Source organism: Stomoxys calcitrans, chromosome 1, assembly GCF_963082655.1.
Source record: "Stomoxys calcitrans chromosome 1, idStoCalc2.1, whole genome shotgun sequence".
In the NCBI taxonomy this organism is placed as follows: domain Eukaryota; kingdom Metazoa; phylum Arthropoda; class Insecta; order Diptera; family Muscidae; genus Stomoxys; species Stomoxys calcitrans.
The window spans coordinates 236,994,798-237,015,545 of record NC_081552.1 but is presented as its reverse complement, the minus strand read 5'-3'; the positions used below and the strand labels follow the sequence as shown (position 1 = coordinate 237,015,545).

The 20,748-nt window shown below is 39.8% G+C and overlaps 2 protein-coding genes across 7 annotated transcripts in view; both read left to right on the top strand.

Annotated features, from left to right (window-relative positions):
- The window catches only part of LOC106091103 (uncharacterized), a 316,167-nt gene that overhangs the window by 138,636 nt on the left and 156,783 nt on the right, over positions 1 to 20,748 (top strand). The window lies entirely within an intron of this gene.
- Positions 6,083 to 8,935, top strand: LOC131994173 (uncharacterized). 3 transcript variants are annotated; one of them, XM_059360635.1, is made up of 3 exons: positions 6,083 to 6,925; positions 7,025 to 8,634; positions 8,711 to 8,935. In XM_059360635.1, the coding sequence occupies exons 2-3, from the start codon at positions 7,071 to 7,073 to the stop codon at positions 8,929 to 8,931; spliced, it is 1,785 nt and encodes a 594-aa protein (XP_059216618.1). In that variant the 5' UTR covers positions 6,083 to 6,925; positions 7,025 to 7,070; the 3' UTR covers positions 8,932 to 8,935. The 3 variants fall into 3 exon arrangements, with proteins under 3 accessions (XP_059216618.1, XP_059216617.1, XP_059216619.1); XM_059360636.1 differs by having other exon boundaries at positions 6,085 to 6,144; XM_059360634.1 differs by having other exon boundaries at positions 6,083 to 8,634.

Sequence of the window (20,748 nt, the reverse complement as noted above, 5' to 3'; positions counted from 1 at the left end):
TATAGAATGTTTACCTCCTAGTCAGAATGAGGTCCAAGTAGCAGTGACCCAACTAAAGAACAACAAGGCAGCAGAAGCCGATGGGTTACCCATTGAACTATTTAAGATCGGAGGCGACTCGCTGATAAGGCGTATGCATCAGCTTATCTGCTAGAAGAACGCATACCCGATGATTGGAACCTCAGCATACTATGTCCCGTACACAAGAAGGGAGACAGGACGGTGTGGGCCAACTACAGAGGAATAAGTCTCCTCCCCATCTCATACAAGATACTCTCAAGCGTACTGTGTGAAAGATTAAAAACTAAAGTCAATGAGATAATTGCGCCCTATCAATGCAGCTTTAGACCTGGTAAAGCCCCCCTGGACCAGATATTCACACTGCGCCAAATCCTGGAAAAGACCCGAGAAGGACAAATCAACACCTATCATCTCTTTGTTGACTACAAAGCCGCTTTCGATACTCCTTTACGTTCAAAGGTATTTCAAGCCATATCTGACTCTGCTGGGTGACACTTGCTGATACGTGTTCCTCAGTAAGAATAGGAAAGAATCTTTCCGCACCATTTAATACCAAACGAAGTTTCAGACAAGGAGACAGCCTATCGTGTGATCTCTTTAATATCCTGCTGGAAAAGATTATACGAGATGCAGATGTGAATGGATATGGCACACTAATCACAAGATAACACATGTTACTCGCCTATGCTGACGACATCGACATCATAGGGCGGTCACCGGAAGTAGTACTTGCAGCCTTTGAGAGAATCGAAAGAGGGTCAGTGAATAACTGCTACTACACTCGCGCAAAATCAGCGGTATCGAGTGAAGAGTCTCATCGTGAGGCTGGCATGGGCTCTTGCTTAAACACTGAGTGGCTATGACACTCAATATGGGAAGATGAGCCTTTAAATAAATGATCATCACTTGCCCGCGGGGAACAGTTGCATGGACCGCAGCTAGCTTGCTCATCTATGACAAGAGTCACTACCTCCATAAGTGAATATTGGCTACGGCGACTATAAAATAGAAATAACAAGTGAACTTGTGCTAAGTTTAGCCGGGCCGAATCTTATATACCCTGCACCATAGATCTCATTTGTCAAGTGTTACGGCCAATATCTCTTTATAGGCAAACAAAGAATAATGGAGGAGAATTTCTATGCTATTTGAGAAATACCAAGTTGTGAATCGATTGGGGCCATACTTTGTTTGGCTGTGGGAGATCAAAGTGGAATTCAGAATTGATTGTGCAAAAATTCAACCAAATTGCACCCTATAGTGGCCCAAAAAATAAAATCAGGAGTTCTTTATACCCTACACCACTACTGTGGTAAAGGGTATTATAACATAGTGAATTTGTTTGTAACACCCAAAAGGAGGAGAGATAGACCCATTGATAAGTATACCGATCGACTCAGAATCACTTTCTTATTCGATTTAGCTATGTCCGTCTGTCTGTCTGTCTACCTACCTGTTTGTCTGTCTGCCTGTCTGTCTGTCCGTCCGTCTGTCTGTCCATGTTAATTTGTGTACAAACTACAGATCGCAGTTTTCATCCGATCGTCTTCACATTTGGTACAGGCATGTTTTTCGGCCTAGAGACGAAACCTATTGAAATTGGAAAAAATCGGTTCAGATCTGGATATAGCTCCCATATATATGTTCGTCCGATTTTCAATAATAATGCAATAAAATGGTCATTTGTTAACCGATTCTCACGAAATTTAGCAGGAAGGATTTTCTTATGACTGTCGATGGTACCGGTGAATTTCATAGAAATCGGCCCAGATTTAGATATAGCTCTCTTATATATATATATCGCCCGATTTTCACTCCTAGAGCCACTGCAAGCACATTTATTGACCAATCTTGCCAAAATATTGCACAACGCTTTCCTCGATGACTACCACAATATGCATAGAGTTTGGTCAACATCGGTTCAAATTTAGATATAGCTCCCATATATATGTTCGTCCGATTTTCAGTAATAATGCAATAAAATGGTCATTTGTTAACCGATTCTCTCGAATCTTGGCAGGAAGGATTTTCTTACGACTTTCAGCATTGCTGGTGATTTTCAAGGAAATCGGTTCAGATTTAGATATAGCTCTCATATGTATATATCTCCCGATTTTCACTGCTAGAGCCACTGCAAGCACATTTATTGACCAATCTTGCCAAAATATTGCACAACGCTTTCCTCGATGACTACCACAATATACATAGAGTTTGGCCAAAATCGGTTCAGTTTTAGATATACCTCCCATATATACGTTCGTCCGATTTGCAGTAATAATGCAATAAAATTGTCATTTGTTAACCGATTCTTTCACAATTTGGCAGGAAAGATTTTCTCTTGACTTTCGACATTGCTGGCGAATTTCATGGAAATCGGTTAAGATTTAGATATACCTGTCATATATGTATATCGACAGATTTTCACCCAAAGAGCTACTGCAAGCGCATTGTTTGACCAATCTTGCTAAAATATTGCACAACGCTTTCCTCGACGACTACCACATTATCTGAGAAGTTTGCTCGAAATCGCTTCAGAATTAGATATAGCTCGTCAAATTTTGGATAATTTGCCATAATGTTGTCATCTGTCAACCGTAGTTTTTACAGTTTGAACATATTTGCTCGCCGAGGTCCATCAAAATTGGTTCAGAATTGGATATAGCTCCCACATTGTACTTATAGGGTAGGTGTAGGGTATTATAGAGTGGACACCGCCCGACTTTTGTCCTTCCTTACCGGTTTTATATGACAGCTATATCAGGTTATGAACCAATTTGAACCATATGACCAAGGTCATACAAGAAGTCGTTGTGCAAAATTTCAGCCACGACGCAGAAGAATTGCTCCCTCGCCCTCAAAATAAAACACTTGGTACCAAATTAGATAAGAATTTCGCCCTCTAGAGGCTCAAGAAGTCAAGAAGTTTTACATGGCATAGTACCGCACAAATTTTGCCAGCATTAGGAGGGGAAAACCACCGCTGAAAATTTTTTCTAATGGTCTCGCCAGGATTCGAACCCAGGCGTTCAGCGTCATAGGCGGACATGCTAACCCCTGCGCTATGGTGGCCTCCTTTGATTTAGGGTATAAAAATTGCTTTAATCGTATATAACATATCTGAGATATCGCTTTTTAAAAAATTCCAAGCTATCGCTGCATATTGAAAGCTTTTGCAATTGATAATCAAACGATTTCAAATATGATGAACATCTGTGAAAGTTAACAAGGCAAAAAACTTAGCCATCCTTTTGCAAAATTCTCTTAACTCAGCCAGCCAACAAACATTTTCCAATTGCTTTGTATAGAAATAGACGAAGAAGAAAAACACAACACGTACGGCTAACACAACCACGTACAAATGTTAAATAAACTGCTTACATTTTTAATCCCCCCTAAAGGATGTGCATCTACCACACCACTACAACAATGTGGTATATGCTTCTTGGGGAATTACAACACCCATGGTAGTGTGTAAGTGTGCACACTTCCCTACTTGCATGTCTGCTGAATGTTTGCAACACTGAAATGGGAGTTTATGCCAACTTCTAAACAAATTGCATACAAATACTCCCTAGTTGTGGAATTACAACAGTGTAGGAAATTCAAAATAAACGAGGGAAAATTTAGAAATAGAAAAAAAAAACGGAAAATAAAAACCAGGAATCCTTTTTCACACCCATTCTCAATGCCTTTGAATGTAATTCATATTGTTCGCCTCTGCCAGACGGGAACGGGGAAAATGAAAAATGGCAACTTTGTTAACATACTGCATTTTTGCTAAAAAAAAAAAGGAAAGCGAAAATGGGAAATCTAGGGTGAACGAAAGAAAGATGCACTGCTGGTTGGAATAGCTTCCATACACATGGATGTGTTTTTTTCCTTTCATTAAACCTTCATAAAAAAAAACTACTTTTTAGTTCTATTGCAACTATTAAAGAGATGTAAGCTCTGTAGTTCAACTTTCGAATGTTTAAAGTAAAATATTGGGTTGCCCAAGAAGTAATTGCGGATTTTTCATATAGTCGGCGTTGACAAATTTTTTCACAGCTTGTGACTCTGTAATTGCATTCTCTCTTCTGTCAGTTATCAGCTGTTACTTTTAGCTTGCTTTAAAAAAAAAAGTGTAAAAAAGTATATTTGTTTACAGTTCATTCTAAGTTTTATTAAAAATGCATTTACTTTCTTTTAAAAAATCCGCAATTACTTTTTGGGCAACCCAATAGTACTCAAAATAAAGGAGATATCAGGCAAAATTTTTTGAGTAGGGAAGCAATTGTTTCAAGACTGCAACTGCATATAGCCTGCCTTGCATTTGTATTATTATCGTTAAATCGATGTAAAATATCTCTCACTTTAAAAATGTTTAACAATGAGTAACATCTTTCCTTTCTTCTTTCTTTTCAGGTAAGTTGGCCATTTCATATCAATAACGAATATTGTGGTAAGCGATAACTTGCAATTCCCTAAACCTAAGCAGCCATTAACAAGCACAAATGAAGATTACAAAAACAAGTAAAAAGGCGTTAAGTTCGACCGGGCCGAACTTTGGATACCCAACACCTCGGGTATATATATGTAAACCACCTTTCATCAAAATTCGGTGAAAATTTCATACCTTATGTCCCATAGCAGTTATATCAAAATATGTTCCGATTTGGACCAAATACTAATACGTACAGTAGCTATATCTAAAAATAAACCATTCTGAACCTTTTACGACACGAATGTCGAAAAGCCTAACATACGTCACTGTGTCAAATATCAGTGAAATCGGATAATAAGTGTGCCTTTTATGGGGCCAAAACTTTAAATCGAGATATCGTTCTACCCGGCAGCTATATCCAAATCTGAACCGATTTGGGCCAAGTTGCAGAAAAATGTCGAAGAGCCTAAAACAAAGCACTGTCCCAAATTTCGGCGAAATCAAACAATAAATGCCCGTTTTATGGGCCCAAAACCTTAAATCGAGAGATCGGCCTATATGGCAGCTATATCCAAATCTAGACCGATTTGGACCAAGTTGTAGAAAAATGTCGAAGAGCCTAACATAAAGCACCAAATTTCGGCGAAATCGGACAATAAATGCCCCTTTTATGGGCCCAAAATCTTAACTAGAGAGATCGGTCTATATGGCAGCTATATCCAAATCTCGACCGATCTGGCCCAAATTGAAGAAGGAAGTCGAAGAGTATAACTAAACTCACTGTCTTAAATTTCAGCGACATTGGACAATAAATGCGTCTTTTATGGGTCCAAAACCTAAAACCGAGATATCGGTATATGGCAGCTATATCCAAATCTGTACCGATCTGTGCGATATTGCAAAAGTATATCAAGGGGCTTAACTTAACCCACTGTCCCAAATTTCGGCGATATCGGACAATAAATGCGTCTTTTATGGCCCCAAAACCTAAAGCCGAGAGATCGGTCTATATGGCAGCTATATCCAAATCTGAACCGATCTGTGCGATATTGCAAACGTATATCAAGGGACTTAACTTAACTCACTGTCCCAAATTTCGGTGACATCGGACAATAAATGCGCCTTTTATGGTGCCAAAACCTTAAATAGAGAGATCGGTCTATATGGCAGCTATATCCAAATCTGAACCGATCTGTGCGATATTGCAAACGTATATCAAGGGACTTAACTTAACTCACTGTCCCAAATTTCGGTGACATCGGACAATAAATGCGCCTTTTATGGGCCCAAAACCTTAAATCGAGAAATCGGTCTATATGGCAGCTATATCCAAATCTGGACCGATCTGAGCCAAATTGACGAAGGATATCGAAGGGCCTAACACAACACACTGTCCCAAATTTCAGCAAAATCCGATAATAAATGTGGCTTTTTTTGGTCTAAGACCTTAAATCCAGAGATCGGTCTATATGAGGGCTATATCAAAATATAGTCCGCTACAGCCCATCCTCGGACTTAACCTGCCTATAGAAAAAAAATAAATCTGTGCAAAGTTTCAGCTCAATATCTCCATTTTTAAAGGCTTTAGCGTGATTGGACGGGCAGGGCTAGATCGTCTTAGATTTTTACGACGTCGCACATTGGTTCAAGAGTGGCCGAAATTCATTTTTTTCATGTTCGCCGATTTGGATAATTTTTTGGTATTTTGTTGTCAGATAGTTGAATATTATGATTCCGTAATATTAGGCTGATATATTTAGTATTTCTTTGGACAGACACGCTCCAAGTTCATATATGTTCGCTTGTTTAAAATGGCATGCAAATTTACTGTATATTCAATCTTTTGGTACAATCACAGTAAACTTATCATTTGACTTTGTTGTATATTTTCGTAAATGGCAATTGTCATAGATGAGATTTGCATTAAAAAAAGTTGGAAAAAGTGCCACATAAAAAATTTCGTAGAACAAAATATAAACAACATCAAAATTTCAATGTTCATCAACTTCAGTGGACTGCATGTTTTTAGCGCTGTGGAGCGCTGTTTAACGAAAGACGTCAAATTACAGCTTGAAGTCTCAGCTAAAAGCTAAAAAAAAATTCAGCTGCTCATACCTGCTCCTTTCCAAAAGAAACAGTAAAAACTATAAAGTGATAAAGTAAGAAAACGTGAATTTTCGTTCATGCTTGTTGTTGTTGTTGCCATAATTCTTTACTGTTAACAACAATAGAAGATCAAGCGATAGACTATTAGGTGCTGTGTTATCATTCATTTATTATGTTGTTGCATGCAATAACAACTACACATTATGTCTTGCTCTCTTTATTGCACAAAATCTTTTCCGTTAGAGCTTAATAAGTAATACATTAAGTACCAACAACAATATACAGTTTCTGATTTAAATTTCTGCTTTTGGGTATACATTTCTAATATTATTGATATGCTAATTGACATTACATTGGCAAGTGCAGTGATAAGAGGTGTGTTTTTAAGTGATATCAAGATTTAATTTTATTAATTATGGAAAATGTAACAATTTCTTATTTAAATATTTGCGAAATATTAATTGATAACAACAGTGATATTGATGTTACTGTCGAAGTCATTGCAAATAGCAATGAAGGAATGACTGCTGAGGATGTTGAAGTCTTTACTGGATTTTTGAAAAAAAACTTTTTTACAAAGTTCAAAGATAGATGGCAAAAAGCAAGACGCATAAAAACCAGATTTCTTGATCTTAATGAAAATTGGCTGAAAAATGTCTACAAAGTGTGCAAATATACCGCAAACAATGAAGCACCAAGCTGTTCAAATATGGTTAAACGTGGACGTCCAGCAAAAGCCTTCGAGGATTGCCAACCGCGAACAAAGAGGACAAAGGTACAAGATTTTTGTGAAAACACCTCAATGGTGTTGATATCGTCTGCCGCAAAAAAAAGTGAGTGTTTAGACAAATCCATTAAGGCGTTCACCCCGGAGAAGGCACTTGGGCTGATACTTGATGCTTCGTTGTCAAAGCATCAATATGAGGTTTTGCGCAGTTCAGCTAGAGAAATTGGATTCGACATTTACCCATCCTACCATCAGGTACTGGAAGCAAAAAAAAAATGCTATCCTGCAAATGTTCAGGTGCAAGAAAGTTGTAGCAAAGTTTCTCTACAACAGTTATTAGATCATACAGTAACCAGGATTTTGATGACAAAAACCGAGAATGAGGTGACAGAACTCCCCAACGAACTGCAAATGTTCTCAAAATGGGGCTGTGACGGAAGTTCGGGACACAGTGAATACCATCAAAAATTCACAGATCCAAATGACTCCGATAAATATATGTTCTTAACGTCACTTGTTCCATTGACCCTCACAGAGCGTAATAATATGTCAACAATGTGCTGGAGAAATACAGAGCCATCATCAACTAGATTTTGCCGACCGTTAAAATTTGAATTTATACAAGAAACAGCTGAAGTTATAAATTCAGAGGTCAGTCGTGTTAATGACGAAATAAAAAATTTAAGAAATACTGTCGTTGAATTGCATAGCAGAAACTTCAATATTTCTCACACACTGAAATTAACAATGATTGATGGGAAAGTAGCTACTACGATTTCTGGAAGTTCATCTATGGCGGTTTGCTTCATATGTGGAGCAAAGCCCACAGAAATGAATAATTTAGATGCGGTGATTTTGAGGAAATGTTCGGAAGAAGCAGTTGCGTTTGGTATTTCTCCCTTGCATGCGAGAATCAAATTTATGGAGTGCATTCTGCACATTTCTTACCGTCTAAGTTTCAAAAAATGGAGAACAGATAGTTACACAAAAATTGAAATGGCGGCAAATAAAGCTGAAATTGGGAAGAGATTAAAGTTGACACTGGGCATAAATGTGGACGCGGTGAAGCAAGGTATGGGCACAACAAACGATGGCAATACGGCAAGAAGGTTTTTCGAAAATCCAGCCAAAACTGCAGACGTAATTGGAATAAAAGAAGAGTTAATACATAGATTTAAAATTATTTTGGCCGCAATAAATTGTAATGCAGCAGTCGACACTAGCAAATTTCATATATATTGCATGGATACTGCCAAGTTGTTTGTTGATCTCTATGGCTGGTACTACATGCCTGTAACTGTGCATAAGATTCTGGTGCATGGTAGCAAAATTATAGCAGAAGCTATTCTGCCAATAGGTATGTCTCTATTTAAAGGCCCTTATTCAATGATTTAATTTTCATTTTTTACATTTTAATTGATTGTTTGTATCAGGTATGCTGTCCGAAGAAGCTCAGGAAGCGAGGAATAAAGATTATAGAGCCTATAGATTACATCATTCGCGAAGAATTGGACGTGTAGCCACTAATGAAGATGTAATGCATAACCTTTTATTGTCTTCAGACCCATTTATAAATAGATTTCGCTCAAAGCTGCAAATCAAAAAATTGGAGTACGATAATGATGTTAAAAAATTATTAAAAGACTATGCTTAATTTATTTATTCATGTTTTTTCTATGGGAGGTGGCCGTAAAAGTGGGCGGATCAGGTATATATTTTCAGGAGCCCATTCTACAATTATAATAATTACTTTTTGTGAAAATTGAATTGATGCATTAAAAATTAAAAGTGGGCGGATATTTTTCAAATTTCACACAAATGATTCTGAGTGTTTAAAAATGCTATGTGCCAAAAAACAATGCCGTAGGTCAAAATTTAATTTTTACTTTGTATGGGAGGTGGGCGTAAAAGTGGGCGGATCATTTTGATTTTTCCATTTTTTCTTGATTCAAACAAAAAATGCCTATGTGCCAAGTTTCATTGTCCTTCGACAACTTCTTCTATTTTTAGCCGCTCGTTCAATGAACTTGAACCAATGTGCGTCGTATGTACTCGGCCCAGTTGTAGGAAGTCATAACAGAACACCATGTGCAAAATTTTAGCCCGATCTGGCGGTTTACGGTCTTGAGCCCATAAAAACCTATTTAGCTATGTTCGTCTGTCTGTCTGTCCTTCCGTCCATGTTAATTTGTGTACAAAGTACAAGCCGCAAATTTCATCCGATCGTCTTAAAATTTGGCATAGTCATGTTTTTCGGCCTAGAGACGAACCCTATTGAAATTGGAAAATATCGGTTCAGATTTGGATGTAGCTTCCATATATATGTTCGTCCGATTTGCAGTAATATTGCAATAAAATGATCATTTGTCATTCGATTCTCTCGAAATTTGGTAGGAAGGATTTTCTCCTGACTCTCGACATTACTGGAGAATTTAATGGAAATCGGCCCAGATTGAGATATAGCTCTCATACATATATATTGCCCGATTTAAACTTCTAGAGTCACAGCAAGGGCATTTATTGATCAATCTTGCCAAAATCTTGCACAACGCTTTTCTTGACGACTATCGCAATATGTGAGAAGTTTGCTCGAAATCGGTTCAGATTTAGACATAGCTTCCATATATATGTTCGTCCGATTTTGAGAAATATTGCAATAAAGTGCCCATTTGTTAACCGATTCTCACGAATTTTGGCAGGATGGATTTAATCTTGACTCCCGACATTACTGGAGAATTTCATAGAAATCGGTTCAGATTTAGATATAGCTCTCATTCATATATATCACCCGATTTTAACTTCTAGAGTCACAGCTAGCGCTTTTATTGATCAATCTTGCCAAAATTTTGCACAACGCCTTTCTTGACGACTATCACAATATTTGAGAAGTTTGGTCGAAATCGGTTCAGATTTAGATATAGCTCCCATATATATGTTCGTCCGATTTGCAGTAATAATGCAATAAAATGCTCATTTGTTAACCGATGCTCTCGAAATTTGGTAGCCAAAATTTTGCACAAAGCTATCCTCGACGACTACTACAAGATCTAAAAAGTTTGGTAGAAATCGGTTCAGTTTTAGATATAGATCCCATATATATGTTCGTCTGATTTTGGGTAGTATGCCATAATGTTGTCATCAGTCAACCATAGTCATTACTGAAAACATCCGCCGAGGTCCATCAAAATTGATTCAGAATGGTTGTAGCTCCCACACTGTACTTATAGAGTAGGTGTAGGGTATTATACAGGCGGCACCGCCCGACTTTTGTATTTCCTTGCTGGTTTTTATACAACAGAGAAAGATATTCGAATCACTGTCCTATGGTTTAACAATTATTTTCTTTTTTGTTCCATTAAATATTATTGTAAAATAAGTGAAACGCAAACATGTGTGTGTGTGAATTATGTGGCATATCGTTGTAACGATTCTGGCCATACATTTAAATTAAATAATTATGAACAATATTGTTAATAGCAGAAGAGGCCTAAGTGACATTTCATTTAAACAATTTGCTGATCTTTGGAAAAGGCTTTCAATGGCATTCAGTGCCGGAAATCAATTATTGAGAAGTGTCATAAGGGTCACACAAAGGTAAATAAAAGTATTCCCCTTTCATAATATTGGAGAAATTTGGAACTTAAAGTACGCAGTTGGCATTAAAATAAGTTCATATGTGTCCTTCAACTTAGTTCATATGTGTTAATGTTTAGTAAACTCCATGGTGGTGGGTTTCAAAGTTTCGGCCCGGCCTTACTTACCATTTTTTATTCATTTTGACTTTATTCCCTTCTACTCTCAACGTCATCCTTGCTACATTTATTGTGCTGAATATGTAAATGATTTTCATATCGACATTGCATTGGCTTGCATACATTTACTTAATTCATTCATTTATTTACTCAGTTTTTGTCCATTTTTATTAACGTAATTGAAAGCTGGCCATGCCAATGTTTCTTGATTTAATGACAGTATGAGATAAATCACCAACCACATTTATTTGTATAACCACCACCACCTAAGGATGGGGGTATATTCATTGTGTCATTCCGTTTGTAACTCATCAAAATATCGAATATATTCTTGATCAGCGTAAAAATCTAAGACCATTTAGCCATGTCCGTCCGTCCGTCTATCTGTTGAAATCACGCTACAGCCTTTAAAAACAGAGATTTTGAGCGGAAACTTTGCACAGCTTCTTTTTTTGTCCATAAGCAGATTAAATTCGAAGATGGGCTATAGCGGACTATATCTTGATATAGCCCCCATATAGACCGATACGCCGAATTAGGGTCTTAGGCCCATAAAAGCCACATTTATTATCCGATTTTGCTGAAATTTGGGACAGTGGGTTGTGTTGAGCCCATCGACATCTTTCTTAAATTTGGCTCAGATCGGTCCAAATTTGGATATAGCTGCCATATAGACCGATCCGGCGATTTAGGGTCTTAGGCCCATAAAAGCCAAATTTATTATCCGACTTTGCTCAAATTGGGGACAGTGAGTTGTGTTAGGCCAGTCGACATCCTTCTTCAATTTGGCTCACATCGGTTCAGATTTGGATATAGCTGCCATATAGACCGATCCGGCGATTGAGGGTCTTAGTCCCATAAAAACCACATTTATTATCCGATTTTGCTGAAATTTGGGACAGTGAGTTGTATTAGGCCCTTCGACATCCTTTTTCAATTTGGCCCAGACCGGTGCAGATTTGGATATAGCTGCCATATAGACCGATCTCTCGATTTAAGGTTTTGGGCCCATTAAAGGTGCATTTATTGTCCGATGTCGCCAAATTTTGGAACATTGAGTTGTGTTAGGCCCCTCGACATCTTTCTGCAAAATGGCACAGATCGGTCCAGATTTGGATATAGCTGCCATATAGACCGATCCGGTGATTGAGGGTCTTAGGCCCATAAAAGCAATTTATATTATCCGATTTTGCCAAAATTTGGGACAGTGTGTTGTGTTAGGTCCATCGACATCCTTCTTCAATTAGGTCCACTTCGGTCCAAATTTGGATATAGATGCCATATAGACCGATCCGACGATTTAGGGTCTTAGGCCCTTAAAGCCACATTTATTATCCGATTTCGCCGAAATTTTGGACAGTGACTTGTGTTAAGTCCTTCGACATCCTTCTGTAATTTGGCCCAGATCGGTCCAGATTTGGATATAGCTGCCATATAGACCGATCTCCTGATTTAAGGTTTTCGACCCATAAAAAGTCCATTTATTGTCCGATTTCGCCGAAATTCGGGACTGTGACGTGTGTAGGGCCGTGCAACATTTTTCTTCAATTTTGCCCAGATCGGTGCATATTTGGATATAGCTGCTATATTAGGCCCATTTAAACCACATTTGTTATCCGATTTTGGTGAAATTTCGGACAGGGAGTTGTGTTAGGCCCTTCGACATCCTTCTTTAATTTGGCCCAGATCGGTCCAGATTTGGATATAGGGGCCATATAGACCGATCCCTCGATTTAAAGTTTTAGGCTCATAAAAGGCCCATTTATTGTCCGATTTTGCCAATATTTGGGACAATGATTTGTGTTAGGCCTTTCGACATCCTTCTGTAATTTGGCCTAGATCGGTCCAGATTTGGATATAGGTGCCATATAGACCGATCTCTCGATTTAAGGTTTTGGGCCCATAAAAGGTCCATTTATTGTCCGATTTCGCCGAAATTTGGGACTGTGACGTGTGTAGGGCCGTGCAACATTTTTCTTCAATTTTGCCCAGATCGGTGCATATTTGGATATAGCTGCTATATTAGGCCCATTTAAACCACATTTGTTATCCGATTTTGGTGAAATTTCGGACAGGGAGTTGTGTTAGGCCCTTCGACATCCTTCTTTAATTTGGCCCAGATCGGTCCAGATTTGGATATAGGGGCCATATAGACCGATCCCTCGATTTAAAGTTTTAGGCTCATAAAAGGCCCATTTATTGTCCGATTTTGCCAATATTTGGGACAATGATTTGTGTTAGGCCTTTCGACATCCTTCTGTAATTTGGCCTAGATCGGTCCAGATTTGGATATAGGTGCCATATAGACCGATCTCTCGATTTAAGGTTTTGGGCCCATAAAAGGTCCATTTATTGTCCGATTTCGCCGAAATTTGGGACTGTGACTTGTGTTAGGCCTTCCAACATTATTCTTCGATTTGGCTTCGATATAGCTGCCATATAGTCTGATCTCTCGATATAATGTTTTTTGGCACAGAAAAGCGCAAATATCATCCGATTTCACTGAAATTTGACACAGTGATTTATGTTAGGCTTTTCGACATCCGTGTCGTATATGGTTCAGATCGGTCTATATTTGGATATGGCTATCAAAAAGACCAAATATTTGGTTCTACAAAATTGAACAATGACTTGTACTTATTAGCCCACGCAATGTCCGTGTTAAATTTGGTTTAAATAGGACCATATTTCGATATAGCTGCTATGGGGCATAAACAATGCATTTTTCACCGGATTATGATGAAAGGTGGTTTACATACATACCCGAGGTGGTGGGTATCCAAAGTTCGGCCCGGCCGAACTTAATGTCTTTTTTCTTGTTATACCCTACACCACCATTTTGGCACAGAGTGCATTCGTTTGTAACTCCCCGCAAGAAGGAAGAGAGATAGACCCATTGGTAAGTACACCGATCGACTAAGAAACACATTCTGATTCGAGTTGGCTATGTTGATCTGTCTAATTGTCCGCCTGTATGTTTGTCTGTTTGTCCTAGTTTATTTGTGTACAAACTACAGGTCGCAGTTTTCGTCCAATCGTCTTAAATTTTGGTACAGTCATGTTTTTCGGCCTAGAGACGAAGCCTATTGAAATTGGAAAAAAATCGGTTCAGATCTGGATATAGCTCCCATATATATGTTCGTCCGATTTGGACTAATTTTGAAATAATGTGGTAATTTGTTAACCGATTCTCTCGAAATTTGGCAGTTAGGATTTTCCCTTGACTCCAGAACATACTGCTGAAATTCATAGAAATCGGTTCAGATTTAAATATAGCTGCCATATATGTATATCGCATGATTTTCACTTCGTAAAACACTGCAGGCGCATTTGTTGACCAATCTTGCTAAAATTTTGCACAAAGCTTTCCCCGACAACTACCACAATATCTAAGAAGTTTGGTGGAAATCGGTTCAGATTTAGATATAGCTCTCATATATATGTTCGTCCGATTTTGAGAAATATTGCCATAAAGTGCTCATTTGTTAACCGATTCCCTCGAAATTTGACAAGGAGGATTTTCTCTTGGCTCTCGACATTACTGCTGAATTTCATAGAAATCGGTTCAGAATAAAATATAGCTCTCATACGTATATATAGCCCGATTTTAACTTCTAGAGTCACAGCAAGCTCATATCTTGATCAATCTTGCCAAAATTTTGCACATCGCTTTCCTTGACGACTACCACAATATCTAAGAAGTTTGGTGGAAATCGGTTCAGATTTAGATATAGCTCCCATATATATGTTCATCAGATTTTGGGTAATTTCCAATAATGTTGTCATTTGTCAACTGCAGTTATTGCAGTTTGAACATATTTGCTCGAAATTTGATACCGATTGTTTAATAACCCATCTGAAAACATCCCCCGAGGTCTATCAAAATTGGTTCAGAAATATATGTAGCTCCCACTTTGTTGTAGAGTATAATACAGTCGGCTCTGCCCGACTTTTGCCTTTCTTTACTGGTTCATATATCATATCATATATCATTGTACCAAGGCAAGGGATGGTACAAACAAAGGATAAAAATATTTCGTTTTTAAGTTATAAATAATTGTAAATAATTAAGCAAATAAATATTGGCTCTCTTGTTGGTGGGTGATTTTCAAGTATCAATACCAATCCGAAGTCAATGAAAATATGAAATCAGAACAGATAGAGTAAATAAAAAACATGTTTAAATGAGCTGAAAGCTCTTAAAAAAACCAATTCAAATATACTCCTATTTAAGTCGGCTAGAGAGATTTCTTCTCGAAACCTTGACGATCGATCAATAGTGGCATACTACTATATTGAATTCTTAGGAGTTACGGAATCACACAGACTCCTTGACAGGTGCGACATTTTTCAGGCGGAGATCATCTCGAACTTGCGGGCTCTAGATACAGTTTTGGTAAAAGTCAGGTAGTGCTGAATGCTATAACCTAGACCAAGAAGCGTCATCTGCCCATCGGCCCACCACCATGAGGCTATAAGTTTTATGAAAACCATAAAATAAATACGATCTGAAGCTCAATTTCTAAAATACATGGATGCACCCTTCTAAACCTTTTAGTTGAATATCAAAAAGCACCGTTTCAAATTTCATCAAAATCGTATGAAAAATGCTCCTTTTATGAGATCAATACTCCATATCGGGAGATCGGTCTATATGGCAGCTATATGCAAATATGGTCAAATACCTTTCATTTGAGTCCAATATTGTCATAATGGGTCAATAAACCTATTTGACGTATCCTGGACACAAATTTCATATTCGTAATCTAATCCCAAATGCCTTTCATTTGAGTCTCATATAGCCATGGTAGGCTAATATGCCCATTAGGGGGTATTTGGGGGTGGGTCGACCTCCCATTACTTGGACCTAATTTTGTATGCCATATTTGTAATCTGTAATCTGCCGAATACTTTTCATTTGAGTCCCATATTGATAGGAAAGCCGAATATTTCTGTTTAGAGGAGTTTTTGGGGTTGGGGGACCCTCTGGGTACTTGGAACCAAAATTTTATATGATATTCACTCTCTAGTCTCCAATACCTTTCATTTGATACCCATATTGTGCCCATCAGTCCTCTTTTGGTGGTGTGAGGGGGAGGGTCAGCCACCTATGTTTCCTTTTTTTGATTCTACCAAACAAACAAACAAACCGAGTCTCATATAGTGATGATGGGTCATATGTCCATTTACGGAATTTTTTAGGGGGTGCGGTGACCCCCTATACTACGATCTGATTTCATATGCCAGATTCGTAATCTACTCCCGAATAACTTTCATTTAAGCCCCATATTGATATGGACGACAAATTTTTCTGTTTTTAGACATTTTGGAGTTAGGGCAACTTCCTGGGTACTTGGACCCAATTTTTATACCATATTCGTATTCTACTCTTCAATCCTTTTCATTTGATATCCATATTGTCTTTAACGGTCCACTTGTGATTTTGGATGGTATTTTTTGGGATAACGGGGAGGGTCCGCCCCCATCCGATATCAAGAAATTAGAAAGCATATTTCTTCTTCCTGGCCATATTTGTAATCTTCTCCAGAATACCTTTTATTTGAGTCCCATATTGTCATGATCGTCAAATAAACCTATTTTAAGGGGTTTTGGAGCTGGGGCGGCCCGCCCAGGTACTTGGACCCAAATTTTATTATGAAATTCACTCTCTACTCTGGAATACCTTTCATTTGAATCCCATATTGTTTCGATTGCTCCACTATAATTTTTGGTTGGTACTTTTGGGTAAGGGGGAGGGTCCGCTCCCCTCTTGATATCAAAAAATTATATACCCTATGTTTCCTTCCAGACCAACCTGCATAATCTACTCTTGAATACCTTTCATTTGAAACCCATATTGTCCCGATCGCTCCACTTTTATTTTTGGGTAGTACTTTTGGGGTAAGGGGGAGGGTCCGTTCCCCTCTTGTTATCAAAAAATTATATACCCTATGTTTTCTTCCAGACCAACCTGCATAATCTGTGAAAATTTCAAGGTAATCGGTTCAGCCGTTTTTGAGTCTATACGGACCCAGCAATGGGTAAGGGTCTACCAGAATACACTGTACCAAATTTCATCGAATTCGGGAAAAAAATTGATCTTTTATGACCTCAACGCCATATATCGGGAGATCGGGCGGTCGGTCTAAGGGCAGCTATATCCAAATATAGTCCGACCTGAACCACACTTCACAAAAATGAGTAAGGGTCTCACAGAACTCGCTGTGACAAATTTCATCGAAATCGGATGACAAATGACCAATTTATTGCTTCAAGACTTTAAGTCTGGAGATCGGTCTATACAGCGGCTATATATTGTATAAAAAAAAATCCGATTTTATGAAATCAGAAGATCAGGTTTATGTACAAAGAGTGCGAAATCATTAAAAATTGTTTGGAAAATATTTTTATACCCAAGATATCTGCAAAATTATAAATACCCAGCTTTTGGGTGTAAATGGGTAAATACCCAGGTAAATGTTTGTTCCTTATAGACTCAGAAACGGCTGAACCGATTTCCTTAACATTCTCACAGATGGTGCATAATAACCCCGTGGTGAAAATAGGGTTGATATCTGAAAGGGGAGCGGACCCTCCCCCTTACTTAAGTTTCAGAAACGCCAGATCTCGGAGATGGATGGTGCGATTTAAGCGAAATTTTGTGTGCTCTCATATAGTACCCAAAAAATTTAAATTTGGTATCCAAATTTCGGATGGAGTACCTAGGGGGACTGCCCCATCCTAAAACCTACCAAACATATATTTAGACCAATCACGACAAAATGGGACTCAAAAGAAAGATATTTAGGATAAGTAAACGTATCTGATATCCAATTGTCGGACCAAGTGCTAGGGGGACTACCCCAAGCCCCAAAACACCCCTAAATCGGACATATTTACCGACCATATCAATATGGGACTCAAATGAAAGGTATTTGCGATAAGAATACGAATCTGATATCCAAATGTGGAACCACGTTACCGGTCCAAATATGGGACCAAGTGTTTCATCAGAAACATCCCCCAAAGGGGACAAATTTACGACCATAGCAATATGGGGCTCAAATGAAAGGTCTTTGGGAGTAAAGCACGAATTTGATATCAATATTCGGGAAAAGTGTCTATGGGGTCACCCCACCCTCACAACACCACCCAAATAGGCCCATGTCAAGTTCACCGCGAGTTCCTAGAGCAAGTCTGCAATCTTCTTCAACCAGGATGAGCAGACCATGCAATGATTTTGAAGGACTCAGCGAGACGTCCCAGCAGGGCATCAATTATGAGGTTCCATATATATGGAGCACAGACCCCTGAGAGCAGCCACGCTGAGTATCCTTCCAAACGGTATCTCTAGCACCAACCACGCAAGCTCTTCTATCACAGAAGTAATTATGCCATAGAGGAAGTTCCCGACAACCTATTTCGCCTAATCTCGTGAGTACACAACGTCATGAAAGGTAATCAAACGCGCCTTTGAAATCGACAAATATGCCAAGGACATATTTGGGGCTCGATTCTCTCACACAGTTCTGCACATGGATGCAGGCATTCACAGTGCCCTTTTCCGCCGGGCTTGGGAATAAAAAACACCTTTCCCTCCTGCCAGGCAAGTCCTAGACAGGCTGTGAAAATAGTGACCAGAGGGTGCACCAGAAAGACATCTCTACAAAATCCAAAAGGCTGCCAGTTATTCGAATGAACTTTGTGGTCTCCTAAAAGTTGCGGTGATGGAATTTTTTTTTTAAACCTATCAGGGATCACAAATGCATAGTACAATCATAAAAGCTTTTCTTAAACATTTCAATGCAATTTCAAAATTTTGAACATAATTTTTATCACGCTTTATCTGCTATCAAAAAGAAGCAGCTTTTGCCACATTTGTCTATTTGCCAAGCAAACATTTAAATATTTACCTCACATCATAGTTTTGTTGCAATGCGTTGCATTGTTGTGCCACCATGTGTTTCTCATGCTGCATGCTGAGAAGAATCACACGCTTGAGTGTGTATGCCAATATTTCACATTATTTGCAGTTGCTGATGTTGCATTAATGGAAGTCATCATCGTATGCTGCGAGCGAAGAAAAAAAAAAAAAAACAATTTGCCAATGCAATGCTGTGTTGCATTAGGCATTGCTGTGCAATTTAATGCAGCATGTATTGCATTTTATGCAACAGCATTGGGAACGTGGTGTTGCAAATATTGCGTTGCAGTGCAATTATGTTTTACAGCGATGTGGTACTTAATCACAGAAACTTTGGCTTATGCATCAGCAAAAGAGCAAACTACATACCGTGGTGAAAGAATGTGCCAAATAGTCATATCATAGATATTAGGGTGGATCGGATATTAATAGGAATTATCGTTTATGAATGCCTTAAAACTGAGTTATTGCGGAAGTTTGTTTGCTAATATAAAGCTGAGGCACATGTTTTTTGCTCCTTAAATAAAAAAAAATTTTTTTTTCGGTGGACGTTCGTTGCAATGCTGCAATATGTGTCCTCATCTTGGTTTGTTTGCATGCGGCAAAGTGTTGCTGTTGCTTTCATCGCATAAGCATATGTATGCACACATGCATGGTTTGCCTTGGACATATGTAACACAAAAAAGGATCCTGAATTTGAGGTTGGTACAGAAATTTTTGGAAAAATTAACCAAATTGAAAGACATGCTAACACATCACGATAGCTTTCGACCGGACGGACGGAAGGACGGAAGGACGGACGGAAGGACGGACGGAAGGACGGACGGAAGGACGGACGGACGGAAGGACGGACGGAAGGACGGACGGAAGGACGGACGGAAGGACGGACGGAAGGACGGACGGAAGGACGGACGGAAGGACGGACGGACGGAAGGACGGACGGAAGGACGGACGGAAGGACGGACGGAAGGACGGACGGAAGGACGGACGGAAGGACGGACGGAAGAACGGACGGAAGGACGGACGGAAGGACGGACGGAAGGACGGACGGAAGGACGGACGGAAGGACGGACGGAAGGACGGACGGAAGGACGGACGGAAGGACGGACGGAAGGACGGACGGAAGGACGGACGGAAGGACGGAAGGACGGACGGAAGGACGGACGGAAGGACGGACGGAAGGACGGACGGAAGGACGGACGGAAGGACGGACGGAAGGACGGACGGAAGGACGGACGGAAGGACGGACGGAAGGACGGACGGAAGGATGGACGGAAGGACGGACGGAAGGACGGACGGAAGGACGGACGGAAGGACGGACGGAAGGACGGACGGAAGGACGGACGGAAGGACGGACGGAAGGACGGACGGAAGGACGGACGGAAGGACGGACGGAAGGACGGACGGAAGGACGGACGGAAGGACGGACGGAAGGACGGACGGAAGGACGGACGGACGGAAGGACGGACGGAAGGACGGACGGAAGGATGGACGGAAGGACGGACGGAAGGACGGACGGAAGGACGGACGGAAGGACGGACGGAAGGACGGACGGAAGGACGGACGGAAGGACGGACGGAAGGACGGACGGAAGGACGGACGGAAGGACGGACGGAAGGACGGACGGAAGGACGGACGGAAGGACGGACGGAAGGACGGACGGAAGGACGGACGGAAGGACGGACGGAAGGACGGACGGAAGGACGGACGGAAGGACGGACGGAAGGACGGACGGAAGGACGGACGGAAGGACGGACGGAAGGACGGACGGAAGGACGGACGGAAGGACGGACGG